General features: G+C 41.2%; 2 protein-coding genes across 2 annotated transcripts; both read right to left on the minus strand.

Moving 5' to 3' along the window:
• Positions 1 to 1092: 1092 nt before the first annotated feature.
• LOC109531083 (filaggrin) lies at positions 1093 to 8324 on the minus strand. Its single transcript, XM_019895136.1, has 9 exons — positions 7290 to 8324; positions 6757 to 6940; positions 4326 to 6636; positions 3335 to 3363; positions 3050 to 3208; positions 2892 to 2958; positions 2704 to 2808; positions 1170 to 2016; positions 1093 to 1136 (listed from the first exon to the last, which is right to left on the minus strand). Exons 2-8 carry the CDS (start codon positions 6903 to 6905, stop codon positions 1210 to 1212), a joined length of 3627 nt encoding a protein of 1208 aa, XP_019750695.1. The 5' UTR covers positions 6906 to 6940; positions 7290 to 8324; the 3' UTR covers positions 1093 to 1136; positions 1170 to 1209.
• Positions 8325 to 9424: 1100 nt separating this feature from the next.
• Positions 9425 to 12515, minus strand: zfpl1 (zinc finger protein-like 1). Its single transcript, XM_019895223.1, has 8 exons — positions 12364 to 12515; positions 11692 to 11799; positions 11491 to 11602; positions 11092 to 11285; positions 10475 to 10553; positions 10213 to 10398; positions 9974 to 10091; positions 9425 to 9890 (listed from the first exon to the last, which is right to left on the minus strand). The coding sequence occupies exons 2-8, from the start codon at positions 11791 to 11793 to the stop codon at positions 9704 to 9706; spliced, it is 978 nt and encodes a 325-aa protein (XP_019750782.1). The 5' UTR covers positions 11794 to 11799; positions 12364 to 12515; the 3' UTR covers positions 9425 to 9703.
• Positions 12516 to 21661: the final 9146 nt, after the last annotated feature.

Here is a 21661-nt window from a genome sequence, read left to right on the forward strand (position 1 = left end):
GTAACAACCAAGGGGAATTTGAATCTGTTCACAGAGGATGGATAAAAGCAAAAAAAAAAAAAAAAAAAAAAAAAAAAAGGCACATCACTTGTCCATCACATTCCAAATCAATGTTTAATCGTGTCTTTATTTGTGGTATTGGATTACTTTAATGACATGGCCAGAGCGGATGACTTATCTGGTGCATAATTCTCCTGACAGGCTAGGTATCATTACTATGACAGAGGAAACATATTTGCACAGAACAACACCAATGTTTTCATTTCTTCAGATTGCATTTATACAGAATATCGACAAAAATACAACATACAGAACAAAATGCTCATCCTGTCACTTATCATGCTTCTAAATCCCACTTAATATCACAATTGCAATACCGGTACTTATTTACAAGCGTCTTTAAGGTATTTTAGCATTTTGCTTCACTTTCAGGTGGTGTGGCAGTCGTCTGGTTCGCACGTCCACTTCACAGCGCAGAGGTCCAGGGTTCGATTCCAGGCACCGGCCTGCTTGCATGTTCTCCCTGTGCCTGCGTGGGTTTTCTCCGGGTACTTCGGTTTCCTCTCAAATTCCCAAAACATGCAAGGAAAGGTAAGGGAGCACTCTGAATGATCTCTGGGTGTGATTGTGAGCGCGAATGGTTATTTGTCTGTGTGTCCCCTGCGATTGGCTGACAACCAGTTCAGCTGCCCAAAGACAGCTGGGAGAGAGTCTAGCACACCCGCGACCCTCGTGAGGATCAGCGGATTAGTAAATAGATGGATGGATGGATGGATGGATGCTTCACTTTCGAAGACAATGATTACCGGTACATTTTTTTCTATACATTAATTCTACATTCAAAAATACAATGGGATTTCAACAGAGCAAATAGGCCATATTCATATTCTCAATTCTGCTAAATGGACTGGAAAGGAAACAACCTAGTTAAACTGCATATTATTAGGAATACATGTGCATTTGTCTTTATGCTCAGTTTAGAGCTGTCAGTGAATCTCATTAAATGTAGACTTTTTCAATTTGATACATTGCATCACTGTGACCTACATTAACCCCATAGTTGTCAGCACAAACCAAATTGAGTATTATTTCTGGTTCTTATTTGCCTTGCTTGTTCTTATGGTCCGGGTGTTGCGCTTCATTGAACTATCCTGCTCGGTAAACTTCAACTTGTATTTGAGCTCAGGATTTGTGAAGAATTTTTGGGGATCACAGTTGTGTTTGCTCCCCTCCTAAAACCTCCTCCGCAATCCCTCCTGTCCAGCCGTGCATTTCCGACCTGCTCTGACATATTCCTTCGCTGCGCTGAGGCTCGCACATGAACTGGTTGAGCATCTGTTCGACATACTGCAGACTGCACGGAGCGCTATCGGCCTCTAATGACCTTCCATCCCTCTTGTTGTTTGTTCTCCAATGATGAATGATCTCATTATCCATATCGTCACTCGCTTCATCCCCAGAGTGGTGGAGGTCCATCATGGCCTCCGTGCCTCTCAGCTCCTTCGGCATTTGATGGCAAGCAAGCGGGATTTCCTCCAAGCTCGCTGACCTGATCAGCATGGTCGAGCCGAGGTTCTGACTGGCGGTGATCCGAAATGCGTTCTCACCTGTCATACTTGAGAGGCAAGCATTGGCTGGTGGGGCAGGTAAAATCTCATTGTGGATGGTGAACTGGAAATGAGGTACCTGCAGAGGTCGGGGAGATTGATATCGGACAATTTCCTCACCACCTGACTCGCTGTCTTTGTCCGTGTTTCCTTCCCTGTGCATCCAAGCTTGACTTCTGTTTGAGCCTGTCAGTATAAATCGTGGGATCTCTTCCCCGATTTCTGACCAGTCGGACTCCTCCTCCTCGGGAACCGAACCTAGGCATTGTTCCTGCACTGCGGCCTTGACCTTTTCATAGTTTTGGCTGTCCATGAACTGGATTGGAGGAGGCGCCAGAGGGAGCATAACCTGACTGATGGCATCATCCGGATGAAAATGGTCGTTGGGTTTGTCGAGCGCAGAATTCACCTGAAAATGAGATTAAGCATTGAGTTCAAAGGAAGCATTTTGACACATTTACAATATAATGACTTCCAAACCACAAGCCGCATTTAAATTCTGCCTTCATGATGATGATGATGATGATAATACTCAGTTTTGATTGACATTGTCACGAAAGTATTGATATGTTTATTATGGTGCGGTTTGCAGTGGTGAGAGCCCATAAAAAGATTTCAGAAAATCAGACAAAGAGTATAGAGACTATTTCCCACCTCTCAAAAATTGACGTGCCTCTTAAATATCACACAGTCATTTTCGACATCACTGCAAGCTTCAACCATAAAAATATAAACGTTGAAGAGATAAGATTTAATTTAGAGTCTGGTTTGTGTTTTGAACATTCCAGCACCACTGTGATGCTGAATAGGATAAGCGGTACAAAATGGATTTATTGACAGTTCTCAGACAGTCTTGAAGGCATAAAGAGAGTCTAAAGCTTTCTGGATACAGTCCCATTCAGCTCTTGTTGTAGTCCTCGTTACATTGTACCATGTCTACCGAATTTACCAAGACAAAATCAGGCTTATTGTTTTTATTTGCACCTTAACGGTTAGACATAAAAATGAGAACCAAATAAGAAACTAGAAATACCACACTGATGGATGAGCGGCTCCCCCGCCCCTTTATGTCCACTGAAAGTCTTTAAGGTCTTACATGTAATGTGTCTGCATTGCTGGCATATTTTGCACCAGCCAGTTGTTCTGTCAATGCTGAAATTCGTCGGCTCAACCTCTCGCGCTCTCCTTCCATGCTCTTTGTCTGTCAAAAAGGTGGTATGAATAAAACGTCAAAGTGCATGGGACAATTCATATTTGGGACAAAAAAAAATAAATAATAATTACCACAGAGTTGAGTTTTTGTTCCAATAGGCTATTTGTTTGTTGTGTGGATGAACAGTTCTCATGGAGTCTAAAAACAAGACAAAAGGAAACAGAGAGATCTCGTTGACACAAAGCTTTCCAAATAACAGCGGGCAGCTGTCATTTGAATGTCTGTTTACATTTTAAAACTCTCCGTGAGGTTGCTCAGTTCCACACGCGTCCTCTGCAGCTCCTCTTCCAGAAGCTTATGGCTGTTTAAAAATTCTCCAAAGCACTCCATCTGGACTGCTGACTTCAAAAAACTCTGTTGAAGACCTTCGTGATCTTCCTGCAGGATCCTGCAAGGGGAAATGAGACAGACGAACAAAAACATGCGATGTATTGGCATGTTTGCGTGACCTCTTATTCACTGGCTTGTCCTAATGCTTACACTTGCGACACCAAGCTCATTTGACCACACTTACATAATCTTGTCCACTTCATGTGTTGGTTCCTGTATTGAGGAGAGAAAGACATCGCTCAAAATAAGCACTTATCAGAAGTAAGAGAAGCAAACTAACTGTCAATTAGGTCACGATTCCCATTCAGTGTGCGATGAGAGATTATCAGAGGTATAAAGTTATCCAATTTCACTTGACTAATTCGGTACCAGCTGTTTTCAGACCCTTCTATACCTTTAAAAAATATATAAATAAGTAGCTGGGACTGAATGTGTGGAGTCTGAAAAGACATTTAAATATGTTTGGGAGTGAATGTGTTTGCAATGGTCTGAAAGTTCATTTGATTACAAATATATATTTGCTCATCTATTTATGGGAGCGACCTATAATGACTGGCAGAGCAATTCCCATCGATGGCAGATGTTACATTAAACTCGAGTATCCACCTCTTGCCATACATCCAACAGATTGCTTCTTGCCAATCTGTCCTCTCTGTGTCGACTAAAAACAGCCCCAGATTTCACACTGAGTCAATTTGTGAGTACATTGAGACCAGATCAGCATTATTTTTTAGTATTCTTACTTTTGGTAACATTTTTATTTGGTGGGTCGGCATGACGATTTCTTTATTTATTTATGTAAAATGGGCGCTTTGGCTCAATTATGGTTGGGAAAACCATAAAATGTAATGTGACAGCAATGAGATGCACACTGAGCAATCAATATGGGGTGAAATTATTCAAACCCTTGCATCACCCTATAATCAAGCAAGCTGAACATGGAAAATATTGATTTGACTTTTAGGATACAGCAACAAAGGGAACTTAACCCTTTCGTGCACAAATCATGATAACCTGTAACCTGATAAGCTGTCCAATGTAGTAACCGCTGTCCCTGAAAGGGGTAATCAATGAGTGACTTTATAGGGGACTCACTGGAATTCGGAAATTCCATTTGAACCCCGGGCAAGTGTCAACTTTATAGAGCGTGTTTTACAAGATGTTGACGGGCATACTTGCGGTATTGATGGGCCGGTGAAGTCAGTTTGTTCCTCATCTCGACCGGAAGGACTGGTCATCTTCTTTGTTGAATCCAATTTGCAGGAAAGAACTCCCTTCTTCTGGTATGGAGGGAGACTGGCAGCAGACTGTCTATTCGTGTCATTGTGCTTGTCCTCATGTTCCGGCTCATTTTTGGAGAGGCGTTTGTTTTGATGTGGCTGATGATGACTTGGATCCCCATGGGGGTTTTCATGGGTGCGACTATGGTGGCCTTCATGCTGGTGATGACTATTTGGACTTTTGTGGTCGCCCTGGTGATGCTGACGGTGAGCACCGGTATGATCTCTGCTGTGGTGTTGGCCGTTTGGACTGTGATGGTCTCTGCGCTGGTGCTTTTGCCCTGCACTTTGTTGCTCTCCGTGACTACATTGATGCAAATTACTGTGGTGATCCTCACGGTTTGGACTGTGTTTGTCTCCATAATGGAGACAGTTTGGACTGTGGTGAGCTCCATAGCGGTGCTCTTGATAGGAATTCTGGCTCTCTTCATCATCAGGTTGGTGCACGTCCTTGCGGTCGTCGCTGTGTTGATGCTGATGGTTGGGACTATGGTGGCTTCCGTGTTGATGATGTTGATAACCTGGCCTATGATGGCCTCCAAATTGACCGTGTTGGGCCCTATGGTGAGGACGGTGCCCTCCATCTCCATGGACACGCTGGTTGTGCTGCTGGATCCCACTGCGTTGATCTCCATGGTGACGATTCGGATGATCACTGTGAGGAACGCCGTGGTGATGTTGGTCCTTTAAACTGTGATGCTGAACAAGGCCAAGGTGGTCTCCATGGTGATGTTTTGAGTGTGGCTTATCGCTTTGGTCACAGCTGTGGGCTTGGTTTCCGTGACGCGGTGTGGTCGGGCGTTTTGTATTTAGTTGATTGCTACGGTGATGATCTTTGCTCTTGCGAATTTGATGAGCGGAGGCTCGGTTGTGGTGCTCTTCACGGCGAGGAACATTACCATGGTTGTAGTATCCATGGAGATAGCGGGAATGATGTTCACCCTGCTGGTAAATAGCTGGGTCATGGTAGTCGGTGCGATGGGGATGAGTTAAACTGCTGTAGCGGCCTCCGTCACGGTTGCCCTCGTGGTGATTGCGGGGAGAACGTTTGTTATGACGATAACTGGAACTGTCGGAATCTCCATGATTGGGATAAAAGACAGGACTGTAGCATCTACGATGATGATGAGGACTTTTGTTGCGGGGGTGTCTGTGAGGACTCGGGCTGTGTCGGAGGCTATGATGATGACACCGTTGAATATGATCTTCTTGGTTCCGACGGCGGTGCCGTTTACAACATGGTGATCGCGAGGAATGCTGAGAAGTTTGAGACCATGATGGATGTCTTTCCAAACAGCTTATGTCAGTGCAGCTTCTGGGCCTAGCTTGCATGTGATCGGGTGAGTCCGGAGAGCGGTGACTACGGTGGTGGTGGTGGTGCTGGGACGATTTTGACTTTGAAAGATGAGCATGAGAAGACCGGCGGGAGTCAACCGAGTCGGCGCTGACGGGCCGACTCCTCTGCTGTCGGCTCCTGTCTGTATTGATCTCAGATTTACTGGATCGAACAGAGGTGGGTTCTGTGCTGCTTGGTTTCTGAGCATCTGTGACACCCAGCGTGGTGAGTCTCATTGGGCTGAGCACTTGTCGAGTGATCTCATTGAGGAAGGCGGAGAACTTCATTTTCTCCTTCATTAAATTCTTTCTGACTTCGTTTTTTTTCTTCTCCTGTTCTTCTTCGTTTGCGTGCCCCTCTTTTTCTGGGGGGCAAGTGAGGGCCTCCATTGATTTGGATTTGCGGAAACTTGCACTCTCGTGTGTCTTCTTCTGGGTGCCTTGTTTGGCGCCGTTGTGAGCAGACTTTCCCTCTGCCCGTTTCTGCTTACCTACATGACCCTTGCTACCAATCAAAGGTGCTGTGTCGTCTCCATCTTCACTGTACTTCTCATAAATGTTTGTACAAGACTGGGAATGTTGAGGCCTCCTAAGGAGGAATCTGTCTGAACCTTCGCTGCTGCTCTCGGATGACAGACTCGAGGAAGATGCCGAGGTAGAGGAGGAGTTGGATGATGAAGAACCCAAAGAAGAGGAGGCCGTTGCTGATGAAGAGGAGAAAGTGGATGAAGAGGAATCATATGAAGATGTGAAAGAAGTTTCGGAAAGGGAGAGCCGGCCATGGTTTGGCCTGTGGCGGTAACGATGAGAATGATGTTGATGATGAGGGAGGTGATCGTTGAGCAAGCTGTCCTCCGCTGTTGAATGAGCGCTATTTCAATAACAGAACATGGGTTTTGAAATGATGAAATTACAAAAATAATAATAATAATTGAAATACTTAGCAATTGAAATAGCAAAGTGCGGGCTGTGTGTTGTATAATTTACTCACTCTTGGTCATCTTCTTCATCTGACTGACGGAACGTCTGCTGATGATGACGCAGGTGACGGTGGTTTTGTTTGGAGTGATGGTGGTGTTTCATTTTTTGAGATTGGGCATCTGTTTTTTTGTTCTTGACTTTCTGTTGAGGGTCACACATTTCTTGTTTTTTTACCCTAAAAATCGTCCGTTAGCCTGATAGAAAGGGTGAAATAATTAAGTTGTCAGGTGGAAGCCATTTACGAAAATGGAAATGAATTTTATAAACATTCAACTTTTTTTTTTTTTGCTTTCCACAAATTTACAAACATCGCTCTGCTGCAGAAAACAATGAAACATGAGAAAGGATTTTGCAAGCACTACACATGCCAACAAGTCATTAACTTAGATTCAAATAAATAACTTCAACCGAGTGAAGATGAATTCACTTGTTTGTATGAAGATTCAATTAAAAAGCAGTCACGGGGTTCTGAGATGAATAAATTTGTTTTCTTTACTCATTTCAATCAACCAATTCATTCATACATCTACTGTGTTTACTTACAGTCACGGAGCAGCCACCGGGATGAAGCGCAAAGAGATGTTCACTGATACTTTGTGCCAGAAGCTGAATGACATTGTGTGTCATTCCCTTTCCATTTGAACGGTGAGGCGTGTGTAACACACACACACACACACACACACACACACACAAAATTCAATAGTGTCACCCAATGACATGGGTCAGTTGCGAGGGTAGAGGTGTGCTTTAGTAGCACAGAATGAGAAGAACTGGTTATTTATGGGACAGATTAAAAAACACACACACACAATGCATGAACATCACTGGATGTCAAGATGATGTTTCAGCAGCGAATAGCATCATGGGAGAAGAAAGGAATATAGACTGCAAACAGCAATGCTTACTGTATGAATGTGGCAACCTATTGATCAGGATGCCCCTATTATGTCAGTGCAATTGGCAAGCTAACACTCAAAGTTAGTGAGAAATGCATTGAACTCCAATAGAATAGCAACCCAACCATAAAATGCGGCATTAATTAAAGCTGCAACGTTGAGGAAAACCCAAAAGGAATTTACCACAAGCCTTGTGACAGACAAAACAGGTACGCATTCTTTGTCACTCTGCAGAAAGTGTATTAATAACCACCGCCAACGGCACCTTTCCCTGCATCAATGGAACATGGCTCGGATCCACTCAGTATCAATGCGAAAACCTCCAGTAACGGTTTGGCTAATGCAATGGAAAATTGGAAGAGCTAAACAAAAGAACCCACGCGGTGCAAACATGACGTACTTGTGAATATTCCCAACTCGCCTTGCCTGGGGTTCTTAAAAGTCAAACCACAGAACAGCATGAGTCAATGCTTCATATTATCAAATGCATAGCACAGATGCAGCATTCTGGATGTAGTGGATTATCGGGAGACAAACACCATGGGGTATCAAACATCTGTACACTCGTTCAAATGCCATGTTTTAGTGATATAAAAAAAATGAGACCGCTATCATTTCAAAACATTTTCCACCATTATATAACCTTGACCACTTGATTGCATTTAAAAGACACACACACACACACACACACACACACACACACACACACACACACACACACACAAATAAGGCAACTCAGGCAACTTACTTCCACTTTTTTCAGTGAGCCATAACACATTGGCTGGCATGCTTTTGGGAAATTTCAAGTGTGTTTTCCAAATGTTGAAACCAGGGTTGAACCATTTGGCCAAACTTGCAAAAGGTGTGTTTGCTGTTATCGCCACTAAAACACCAAATGCATTGTACCTTCTGTGAAGCATGTTGGTGGCAGCATCAGGATTTGAGGCAGTTTTTCTTCAGATGGAACTTCGGCCTTTCACAATGTGGGGCGGGGGGAAATTATAAACAGTGGACAAAACCTTTAGGCTTATGCTAAAAATAAAAATGTCAGGAACAGCCTACTCAAACACCTGAACTTTATTTGGGATTAATCAGAGGCAGAAACCCATTTAACATTTCCTCTTAAAATAAATGTACATATAGGTCAGAACTGTGGTACAAGATTGAAATGATTTGTCTCAGTCTCTCACTTTTTTTTTTTTTTACATGACATTTTTGGATGGCAAATCCACAAAAGCAGTGAATGAGGGATTTATAGCAGCCTGATTAGTGACGCTTCTATAAAGTTCAATAAATTCCCCCATAGGACATAAAACTCTGGATCTAACAGACTCGACCTGTGAAAACTATTTTGAGTGCCACTCTCTTGTTCACCACAGTGAGTTAATTCCTCCATGCCAATTTGACCTCCTCGTCTTGCCATAGGATAACAATGAACAAAATATTCAATGTAATTAACTGTCAATGGTTCATAATTTTAAAGCTTAGATTGTAGGCTGTACTAAGAAGAGCTTTTGGAGTGATGTTGCTCTTTTTGAAGTGGTTAATGAATAGGCACCACAATGACAAAATTCTGCAGTATTCCCATTTAATGGACAATCCCAAAAAAAAGAAAAAGAACTCAAAAGAGCAGAAAGATGAACATAAATAAAAGTATTTAAAAGCACTCAATTTTCAAATATATGTTCATAATTAGGTGTGTTTCGACTCCAGTTTGGATGCACTGCACTTTTGCAACTAATGTGGAAGCGTTTTTTTTTTTTTGGTTGTTTTTTTTTTTTTTTTTACATTCAGAATTATATACATCATAGTTTAAGATTCCGTAATATTTGCTATTAGTCAGTCTACTGGTAAATATAAATATTGCTTCCATCAGACCTATTCACCTGAATACACCTTTGTTGGTCCTTAATGGGAAGAACTTTCATGAATGAGAGATGGCCTCCATTTCTCAGTTCCTGGTGGGTAAATGTCTCTCTCTGCTGGCCAAATCGTGTACTACAGTGCCTATCTGGGTTTTCTACACAAGGTTGGGTAAAAATTGGTAATCAATGCCTGATTTCAGTTTTTGCCCACACGGATGTGTGGGTTTAGAAGAGGATCTAAATTTGGGTCTGAACCAGCTGAGGCACGTCCAAGTTTAGCCATTATGATAATCAAAGTAAAGAATCCCAGCACACCAACCAAAAGGAACATGAAGACCCGCTGTTTCCAGGTCAGAGATGCCCGTTTCGTGCCTGTACAGTTCCTGAAAGACAACCAACACAGAGTCCATTACACATTAACTACAATAGTTTAAAATGATAGAGACTCCCATACTACGGAACTTACTTGAGAATTCGCGCAAACCAGCCCAATGTTGGTCGTCGTCTGTACTTGTCATCATCAAAGTCAATCTGTGTGACAGAGCTGTTGTCCCTCGTGTCATAGATCTTTCTTGGCGATGACCCTGAAGAACAATATTTTGTATTAATTGCCAATCTAAATTACCGCAGGATTAAACCAAAAAAAAAAAACCTGCTAATCAATGAGACAATGTATTTCAGACATTCTTTTTTTTCTCTCTTTACCTGCGTGAATAGTAATTGTGTCGCATGTAGTGGCTTCTGGAAAGTTGACTACCGAGTGATCTTGGCTATGCGGATCCCCATTCTTATGCGGAAGCCCAAAGTTGTCCTCTGCTGGGGATGAAACAGGCGCTTGGCTGAGGCTGGCATTGTGGGAGTGACTGTGGTAAATGTGACTTTGTTCTTGTGCTGGAACCGCAAAGAAAGAAAGGGAGTGGACCAATCAAGAAATTAAAACTGCAAACACAAAGGGACGTGGACTCACCATCAAATGAGGACCAGTCAGTGTAGTCTGTAACATCATTTGCTGTAACTTCCTGAAGGATATCGACTGGCTCGTCAACCTGCATTGGATTATGAAAATATACACACTGTAGTATGGACACATCATAAGGTGCACAGAGGTATGACTTGAAAAAGATCATTTCCACTCAATTGAGTCTACGATATTGCTCGTGATGAAAATGTGTTTGACACTCCTGATTCAGCCTTCAGTTAACTTGACAAGCATGTTTTTGGACCGTGGGAGACGCCGGAATCCTACGCATGAACGGTTAAAACATGCAACCTCTACACATGAAAGCATGAGACTACATTCAAACCCAGGCCCTTTAAACTCTGTGGCAGACACGTGAGATAAACACATTTGAAATAATATGGAAATTGTTTCGAATATTTGATTGATTTCCCATCTCAACGTGATGCAGTATATTTGTACATCGCTGGAAGGCAAAATTGAGTTTTACCATTGTTGTACAGGATCTCATTAGAAGGTATGCCTAATGGAGTGGCTCATGAGAGCACATTTCATCCCCATACGATTGAAATCTCAACATTTCATTCTCAGTTAATATGGTGTACTCTGTAGGTCCTACTCCTTACCAGTGGCAACCCTAAACCTGCTCTCGCCCAGTTAACAGAAGACAGCTGCTCTTTAAGCACATCAGCAATCGGGCTGGCCAGGTTGGAAGGGGGAAACACTGGACCCTGACAGCTGGGACACTGGTAACCCGCTGGCGCCGTATGGAGGGGCAGGCGGGATGCCAAGTTGTTAAGACAGGTCCAGTGAAAAACATCTGGGGGGAATCAACGGAATGGTCACGCAATTCAGTTCAAATAATGAGGAACATAGCAACGTGAATGATGAGGTTGGTGCAATACAATGTAAACAGCGAGATATGAATGAGTAGTAGCAGATTTCATTCCCACATTATTGCTTTTCTTTCACACATCTCAAAATGGTCTGCTACTGATGTAGATTGAAGAGGACAGAAATTTCACCATAGCAGATGAGTCTGACGGTGTCTTCAGCAATCAGCGGATTATTGCACAGAGGACAGTTTGGATTATAATCACTGTCCTGAAGCCATTGCAGATATGACTGTACAATGCACTGAAAGGAGCACAGGGGAAACAAACCTCATGATGTCATTATGATTATGAATATGGAAATGTTTATGCATCCTTTTTTCTCCCACTGACCTTGTTGTGGTTGGAGACAAGGCAATGCTCGCACACATTTACACGATGCTCAAAGCAGAATAAATTGGTCACCTTTCTCTTTGGACACTTGCACAGACCCATAGCCCCCTGTGGGGAAAACAGAAATGTCATTTTCCCTCACCAACATACAGAGAACATGGTAACAAAACTTAATTCTGCACTGCTATTGACATTGTCAGGCAATTGGTCGAATACAGTACTCAATGTATACAGTATTACTTTGGTACTACTCTAATATAGTGTCATGCTGCAGCACTACTCAATCTAATCTTCAAAGCAAATACTATTTTAACTTATCAGTTGGCTCTTTTTAACAATTACCTTTTTTATTTTAAGTCAATCAAATTTAATACACTGATACGGTTAACATAAGCCATATTGCATACCTTCAGTTTTATTATACATTTTAGTAACTGCAATACTTTACTTTAGTCTGACGAGCCGTAGGGTATCAATGACTACATTTTATTAATACAACGTTCACATCGCCTCGGCTTCGCCAGCGTTTACTTGCCTTAGTTTTAAATGTACCCAACGTGTCAACGTGACATTTAGGCATTGGCTCCTCAGACAATGTCTACTTAGCATGCTAGGTATGCTAGCTAATAGAGCAGAAGCAATCCAAACGTTAATCGTCAACGGCAAATTTACCTGTAACACAGACTTCAATCAAGTCCCGGTGGCTTTAGGGAACGTTGGAAGGATGACATTCACTCTGTTTTATGTGGAAATTTGAAAGAAGGAATGATGCGAGGGAGCTGTCATGAATAAACTTCCTGCTTCTGTTTTTGTGCCACGTCTCTTCCGCTTTGCAACCACTTCTTTGTTTGCATGTCAGAAGAACGGGCGCCACCTATTGCCGTGGAGTGTACAGTGCGTCAAATGACGAGTTTTTTGTTTTCCGAAAGGATAATGTAAGACAATTTCTCGAGAAACTGCTGAAGAGCTGAAGCCGCATTGAAATTCTGTGGAATTAAGAGAATTGTTTCAATGTACATTGAGCAAAATGCAGTATGTTAATGTGTAAAATGTGGAATTTTTGTAATGTGAGATGCAATTTGGAAAATAGTTCCCAAGATGTCCTGAATGAGGTTAAAAAAAGAAATCATAACATTCTCATTAACAGGTGAATGGTTATAATCTGGTTCGAAATGTGTGAAGAAAGTGGCTTGACAGTTGTAGAACGTGATTAATGAAGAATATTCATATAGTCTTGTTTACATTTCAACATTTTTAATGTGTTTAATCTTTTCAGAGAACACAATATGTTTTGCCTAAAGAATCCTGGTAATATCCTTTGAATTTACAATGATGGATAACCATTTATTGAATATGGACAAGTAGGTTAATTAGGTTGATTGAAGACTGTAAATTGTCCATAAATGTGAATGTGAGTATTTCTGGGTGTTTGTCTATTTGTGCCCTGCGATTTGCTGGCGACCAGTTCGGGGTGTACTCCACCTCTCTCGCCTGAGACAGTTTGGATTGGCTCCAGTACGCCCAATACCCTCCTGGAGAATTGATGGATGGATGTTTAGATTAAAGGTGAAAAAAATAAAATTGTGTGCCTTTCAAGTTTTTCAAAAACAAAACAACGCCCATTTATTATTCCAATGAGTTCGTGCTGATTTTTGCTCAGACATACGGTCATTGTGCCAGGGATGACGCAACACAGGGCCAAAGGAGTTACTACCCTGTCAGAAATCTGTGTAGCCCCAGCAAAGCCCTTCCAGCCTTTTCTTTTATATTCTTAAATAAATGTATAAATTATTTTCTCAGACCCCCTTTAGAGAAAATAATCCCGCTGCCTTGTGTTATACCGTAATACCACGCAAAACAACATCTCTTCATGATAAATACTGACTACAGTGACAAAATATGACTACTGTGTCCCAATTGTATTTCGGGATTCCGCCAGCAGATGGAGGACCTACTGGTTCATCAACGTAAGAATGGCCTGGACAAAGAATATGCAAAGGATATGCATTTTGGTTTTATCCTTAGCACACATAGAGGGTTCCTTTCACCCAAAAACATATTTTCATCACAAACAGTGGTTATAAGTTTCTTGCTTGTTTTTTTTTTTTTTTAAATGGGTGATTATTTGAATGTAATTAATCCGCTTGACTTCATTTACATAAGTTAATGTGATTGAAGAACCTTTTTTTTTTCTGGGGTAACATTTCATCTTCTGATGGTTATCTCATCATGGAAATAAATTGATCTTTGCTAAACGTGGTATGTTCATTTAAACCGATGCGATTGTGGTAATGAGCAACATTTCTAGTCACTCCAGAGACCTGTGCCTGCCAAATGTCCAAAATGTAAATGCAAATGAGGGGAATGAGATAGTGAAGGATTGTAAGTATAGGAAACGATGGCCATAAAAACACTGGAACATCCCTGATAGACACCTCGGGTGTTGTAAGAATTCAAACAGCGTTGCTTTAAAAGTAAGGGACCATAACATCTTGGACAATTGCAGCCATTATTAATCCAAATGCTTTTTTTTTTCCCAGAATGACACCAAGAAATGCCTTGCCACATGTCGATGCAAGCTTTTATATTTGTTCAAAATTCATTCATCAGATTTTTACAAGTAGCAATGTTTGGGGAAGGATTGCATTTGCACTAGAGAACCATCTCAAGTAATTAGATAAGAGATAATTTTTTTTTTTTTAATCTGAGGTCAGATGAGCATGAATTAGAAGTGTAAGGTCAAGGACACATAAATCAGTGACAGCTTTAAAGGGCATCTGTAAAGCATTTGAACTATCAGATGGAAGGCAAACGTGAAGACAAATGACACCAACACTGGAGGACAAATGAGCCCTGCAGCTATGGCAGCTGGAAGTGAAGCGCAGCGATCAGATAGGTTGTCGGTTTGTGGGCGGGGGGGTGGGCTAGATGGAGGAGTCAATGACTGATTGGTCTGGCTATTATCGATCAGGTATCAGCTCTATCTACGAGGCTTATATTCAAGCCTGCTTCATGCAGCCTTGAAATCTGAAGGAGTATTGACAGTAAAAAAAAAAAAAAAGAAAAATCTGTTATAGCGCTATGACATACTGCAAAAAACGGGGACAGCAGCAACAAGGAACGTGCACCAAGGAGCATTAATGACAGAGGTAACAGTGTCGGAGATGCAAGATATTCCCCATCCCTGGCACCCATGGGTATGAATCTGTCTACAGCACAGGTGTCAAACTCAAGGCCCGGGGGCCAGATCTGGCCCGCCACATCATTTTATATGGCCCGCGAAAGCAAATCAAACATGTCCACTTCCATGATGCTTGCTAAACTCTCTACCAAAATTTAAAATTCTCATATTTAATACATTAGAGACATATTGTAACCATTTTCTTGTGATCAAACCCCTCATAACAGAAACTTAAACAATAGTTGAATAAATCGTTATTATATGGTTTCAGTCATAACGGCCCTCCGAGGGAAATGGTAACTAAAATGTGGCCCGCGACAAAAATGAGTTTGACACCCCTGGTCTACAGGAAGGAGGCTCACAGGCTGCTAGCTTTCAGACTCATGAACACTGAATATACCCTTCTCACCTAAAACTAAGGTCTGTTTCACATTGTTTATTTTCTTTTTTCCTAATCGATATTTCATTTTTATTATGATGATTTGTATCCTGCTGCATCAGCGAACTGACATAAAATTACGAGTTGTGAAGGTTCCTTTGACAATGGTGATAAAATCGCTTGTGATTTTGATTATTTCAGAAAATTGTTTGGCGCCTTGGTGTGTATCAATGAAGGGCGAAGAGAAAGACTCAAGCAAACAGCAGAGTGTAAGAGTAGGCCTGAAGAAGGGAACTGCAACCGTGGCTAAAGCGAGACCCCCTGATGGGTCAAGGAGAGTATTGAATCTGACAGAGACAAATGGAGTGTGAGAGACAGAGAGAAAGAAATTCAGACATGTGCCTGCTGACCTCAACTGTTTTTTGTTTTTAACAACTAATCAATACAGGCAATTCTGTGCATGTGTGTGCGTGTGTGTGGTTGTGCACACGGCACACTTATTTGTGCCTCTCCCAATAAAGATCAGAAACTGTGACATTACCTCAGCCCTGCCTTCCTGCCCCCCCGCCCCCCACCCCACCCCAACCTTTGCACATGCTTCTATTTAATTTTGTAGCCCGTAATCTTATAAAAGACGGGAGAGGTCTGATGCACTTAGATCGGCCTAGTCAATTGCGCTCAATGACCAAAGTGGCAGATAAAACATCACTGTTTCACAGCAACGCGAGCCACTACACGTCCTGACACTTTTTCAAAGCAACGATTGATTTGGTTATTTCTGAAAAACTGTTCACTCCCAGGCAAATAAACTAGTCGGAATGATTTGTTTTCAGGCCATGCTTATATTTGATAAAGGCGAGGTACAAACAATGTATGCGGAAGAGCAAGAGCTGCTCTCGGCTGTTATCGTTTCTTCGGATTGAATGTAATCACCGTAAAGTCTCAAGGGGGCTTCAATTTATGAGACACCAAATCTACACGTTAAATCAACGCTCCCCACGCACCGAGTTCCTCCTTGAGAATGCCACAACACTTCTATGAATATGTCAAAAATATTGCGGGGAACCTTGGGCGGAATGATAGCCACAACGCCTGTAATTGATTGCTAAAATAATGGAACATAAAACAACACACTGCAGAAACACTTCAAGGACAGTTGGTTGTCAACAGTTATTTGTTATTCAGGCTCTGAGGGTAACAGATAGGGCATCGAGGTCACATGTGGTGAGAATTCTAACCCCCCCCCCACCCCCACGTTTTTAAATGATTCATTATGTAATTAAATCAAAGAGAAAGCGTTCATTCAAAATGGCACATGGGTGGTTTGAACTGTTGCCTTTATGATGCCACTATGGCGTCACCTCCCAACCAAGCAGTTTGGCTTTTATTGGATCTTACATCATGTTTGGACGGACTGAAGTTTAATAAGCTTGCAAATTCAACAGCCGAAGGATTGGTTCAGGGAAATAACTGATAGAAACCACTCGGGGAAATGGCAGATCGTTTCTAAAATAAAGAAGAAAGCAAAACAGCCAGTAGCGTACCATTATTATTATTTTTTTTTCTTATTTTAGGGGAGAATGTCAGAGTTGTGCGCATATGCTGTTGGGGGCTTCCAGTGCAACTAAACAAAGAGAGCACGTCTTACAAATTGTATTGAACCGAAAGAGCATGTGAGCGCGAAGAGATACCAACAACGGAAAACGATGCGACAAAAGGTTGAAGCAAAAAAGACAAAAATAAATAAGTTAGGTGGGCTTCAGAGCTTCACCAGAACATGCGGAGGGTTTGCTGTGGACAGAGATGAACATCTGACCATCGTTTCTTTTTATTATTCATACGTTTCATTCTTTTACACTGACTTGTTGGGCACAATTGAGGGTAAAAACGACAAAAATAAATAAGTTAGGTGGACAGAGCTTCACCAGAACATGCGGAGGGTTTGCCGTGGACAGAGATGAACATTTGACCATCGTTTCTTTTTATTATTCATACGTTTTATTCTTTTACACTGACTTGTTGGGCACAATTGAGGGGCTGTTTACATGAGACAGATGACGAATAAAAACCGTGTGGTTTTTGTAAACTGTCTACATAACAAATGCAATTAGGAACCTGAGAACAGGCTCCATTTCAACCAGCGTTTCCATGCGTAGAATCAAATTATCTTTGAAACGTGTGGTTTTTGTAAACCGTCTACATGACAAATGCAATTAGGAAGCTGAGAACAGGCTCCATTTCAACAGCGTTTCCATGCGTAGAATCAAATTATCTTTGAAAACAGGATGTGCATGCACTAAATGTTCAGCATGACAATGCATAAGTCCAAACAACAATGAGGGAACACTCGTTTTGTTGGGTTTGCAGTCTTCTGATTCTCGTTACCCCTCTCTTAGGAGTACCTACACTTAATGAATCACAGAAACAAACTCTTTTCAATATCCAATAGGAAGAGGGCTCAATTTTTAACATTAAAAAAAAAAAAAAAAAAGCTCTTTTCAGCACACTGTTAATGGGGTTATCGTTCATTCTTCTCGCTAAACCACGCACACACATTTGTCAGCCGCTTCTCCTCCATAAATGGTGCCATTTATGTGGACCACATGCTTGTGTGTACAACACAAAATGAGGCAGATGTCGGAGAAAATACTTATACCTGTGCAGGAAATGAGGTTGGGGCGACATTACAGGAGTCGCAATTATGGTCACAGCTGGGCTGATGCCTATAAGACACAAGGACATATCAACCTGCAAACAACATAAAATATGCAATGCAGTGCTATAAAATGACAAAATGTTTGCTATAAAACAATACCATACCGGCAAAATATATACAGTCCATGCAAAGAAGTTACTGTATTCCAACAAATGAAGTGAAAGCAATATCGGCCTGGAGCAATTTTGCAATCAAATGTAACATTGGATCGTGTAGTGCACAGGTGTCAAAGTCAAGGCCCGGGGGCCTGATCTGGCCCGCCACATCATTTTATGTGGCCCGCGAAAGCAAATCAAACATGGCAACTTCCATATTGCTTGCCAAAATATGTACCAAAATTTAAAATTCTCATATTTAATAAATAAGAGAGACATTTTAAGCATTTTGTTGGTGCTAAACACCTCATGACAGTACTCAAACAATAGTTGCATAAAGTGTTATTCTTGACTTTTTTATATGATTTCAGTCACCACTGGTGTAGAGAATGATTACTCAAATTTTCTAACCTTTCACAAAACACAAATAGACACAAAAGACATAGGACAGGAAGAAAAAAATGAGGTATGACTTGGTTATTCAAAACAAAATAACAAGGAAGACAGGATTATAAAAATTAAAAAACCTTTAATGAATGGGCCCAGCGCATTCACATCTTGCCAAAAAAAAAAAAAAAAAAAAACATTTTTTTTTTCATTCCACAGCTTGTTTTAATTCACTAAGCAGTGGCATATTATTCTAATAAAAGAATTCTTTTTACCTTGGTGGTGTTATGTTGTGCCCAACAAATAGTTGAATCATTCAGTGGCATGAAAGTAATTTGCAAATACACACAAAATGAACTGCAGTGGAGCCCCGCATACTCGCTGTTCGGCACCATGATATATATATTTTTTTTTTTCACGGCAATGTTGTTTTAATTTTCCAATGCATTTATAATGGCTGTAATGATGCAAATTTTTGGTATTCTGCGAATAGCGGGGGTCCATTGTACGATAAAACGACTGCAGAATGATTCACTACATAACAGTTAAGTATACTTTTTTTTTTTGAAACAAAACTCAAAATTACAATCCCATGTCATTGGGATGTGACAAACACACAGACAAAACTTGCCGTACAGTCACTTGCCTCCATTCTTTGCGCCAGCAATTGCTGCAGTTTTCCTGTAACTGAATTACTGTGGTGTTATCAAAACGACTCCCCAAGACCCCTTAAAAACATTTTGTTCCTTGATCCAATTGTAAAGTAGCTATTCACTCAACAGAACGTTGTACCCATCTAAAGCACTGTTTCAGGCTTTGCGATTGAAGAACTTGAACTGAATTTATGATTATCCACAAGTGATTTGTGTTCCAGTAGATTTTGGGTATCTAAGGAAATAAAAACTCAAGCAAGATAATAATTGAAATAACAACACACAATTAGTCTGGGGGGGAAAAAAAAGGAGAGTAAATATTTAGGGTTTAAAGGCAGCTCTTACCTACTGAATCCACAATTGAAATGTCCCCAACCCTTACCTATTTGTTCCCTAATTTATTTGTTTCCATAATTATCAACGCATAACTGTACTTTTATTATCCCTCTCTGCGCAATATCCTGGGTTGGCCTCATTTCAACTGACATATTTTTCATTTGTAATTTCCTGTTGGGTTTTTTTTTCCTCCTCACAGTACAATAAGGGACAGTTTTAAATTGTCAGTAGTGTTGCCAGAAATAGGTTACTTCGCTACCCATTCTTCAGGTCACAGTCACTTAAGCTCTCACGTGACTGACCGTGGCAAGAGGATATTCTTCCCTCTCTGAGAGTAAGATGTTTGAGACAACAACACACATCTCGCTAAATGGACAAACATATAGGGAAACTGCCATTATATCTGCAGTAAAGTCATTATTCATACCGTTTCCAAAATTCGAGTTTTTTTTTTTTTTCCAAACTGAGAACTTACATGAGAACGTGACAAAAGATGAACAACCCATCCTTGGACCTATTAATGTATAAACGATCGATTTTCATTTCGACAAAACATTCCCAATTTCTTTTTGTACTTTTACACAATAAGCCTCCAGGCATATCCAGAGTTGTAATAGTGGATTAGAATGTACTCCATTTCGCTAGAAGCTACCACATACACAATGTTTAAAATGTAAACTTAACCGTGAATAGTTTTCAGAATGGAACATTTGTGAAAATGGGGCATATTCACCATGATTATTATTATTATATATATATATTTTTTTTAAACGAGTCTTCTTGCAGTTTCATTTCCAGCCAAAAAATACCAGTTTGACAAATACAAACTCAGTAACTCCAAATTTGGCCAGGGGTATCGTTTTGGCCTGAACTATACCAGAGTTAAAAATGTAAAATAAATAAATAAATAAAAAACATCCACTCTTCTGGGAAGACACTCTGCAATATGCTGAACTGTATTTGCAGAAGGGCCTGGCTCACAATCTCAATAATTGTTCATTCAAAGCTACAAGGAGAGACCTAAACATACCACGATAAATTCATCCATCCGTCCATCCATCCATCCATTTTCTGATCCGCTTTATCCTGACAAGGGTCGTGGGGTGTGCTGGAACCGATCCCAGCTGTCTTTGGGCAGTAGGCGGAGGACACCCTGAACTGGTTGCCAGCCAATCACAGGGCACACAGCGACGAACAACCATCCGCGCTCACGCTCACACCAAGGGACAATTTAGAGTGTTCAATCAGCCTGCCATGCATGTTTTTGGAACGTGGGAGGAAACCGGAGTACCCGGAGAAAACCCACACAGGCCCAGGAAGAACATGCAAACTCCACACAGGGAGGTCGGAGCTGGGATCGAACCCACAACCTCTCCACTGTGAGGTCAATGCACGAACCACTGGACCACATGGCCGCCCCCCAACATAAATTATCAATTCAAAATATTCCAAAATGTCACATGTACCAAAGAATAGTTGGTAATCCAACCCCTAATTGATAATTGATTGAGTGTGGCATCCAAAGGCTTTACTGTATGTAGTGGACTTCCACACAGCAATCACTTGCTGTAATCCAACTGCTTTTTGTGGGAAGCTTCCTAAAGACTAAGGATTACTGGTAAACAATCATTTTTCAATGTTCTTTAATTAATTGGTGTTTGGTTGGAATGCACACGTTGGTCTTGAAGGGATGCAAATCTAATTAACTTATGGTGCTCTGCAGGGGGAATGTTTGTTGCCATTACAAACTGTTTACGATGCTTCTCAGCACCTGATTCTCGCTCACACCTACAATGAGCCTGTGGCTGGGGAAGAAAATGTCGGCAATGGTTGTAAGGCAATCAAATTAACGTTGCCCAAAAATCAAGTTCATGAAGGAAAATGACTAAATTAAACAAACTGAAACACTTTGGTGGCATTTTATTCTTCTTAAGTTCTTATAGTTTGTGGTTTTCTTGCTTTGAAGTGTATTGAAGTGTTTTGTTTATCCAAGCCAAATACATTAATATGATTCATGTGACACAAGTAGAGATGACACTAATGCACTGGATTTCTCATTACAGCACAATAATTGCTTAGTGTGTACAAACAGAGGAGAAAATATAGCCATTGTCACTCACACACGGTACAGTCATATGCCATTAAAAAAAAAGACAAATTGTGTGCACTCTACCCACAAAAAGAAAGAAAGTGGTTCACAGCTCTCATTATGTATCCGTACAA

The sequence above is a fragment of the Hippocampus comes genome, unplaced genomic scaffold (assembly GCF_001891065.2).
Source record: "Hippocampus comes isolate QL1 unplaced genomic scaffold, H_comes_QL1_v1.1 scaffold177, whole genome shotgun sequence".
In the NCBI taxonomy this organism is placed as follows: Eukaryota; Metazoa; Chordata; class Actinopteri; order Syngnathiformes; family Syngnathidae; genus Hippocampus; species Hippocampus comes.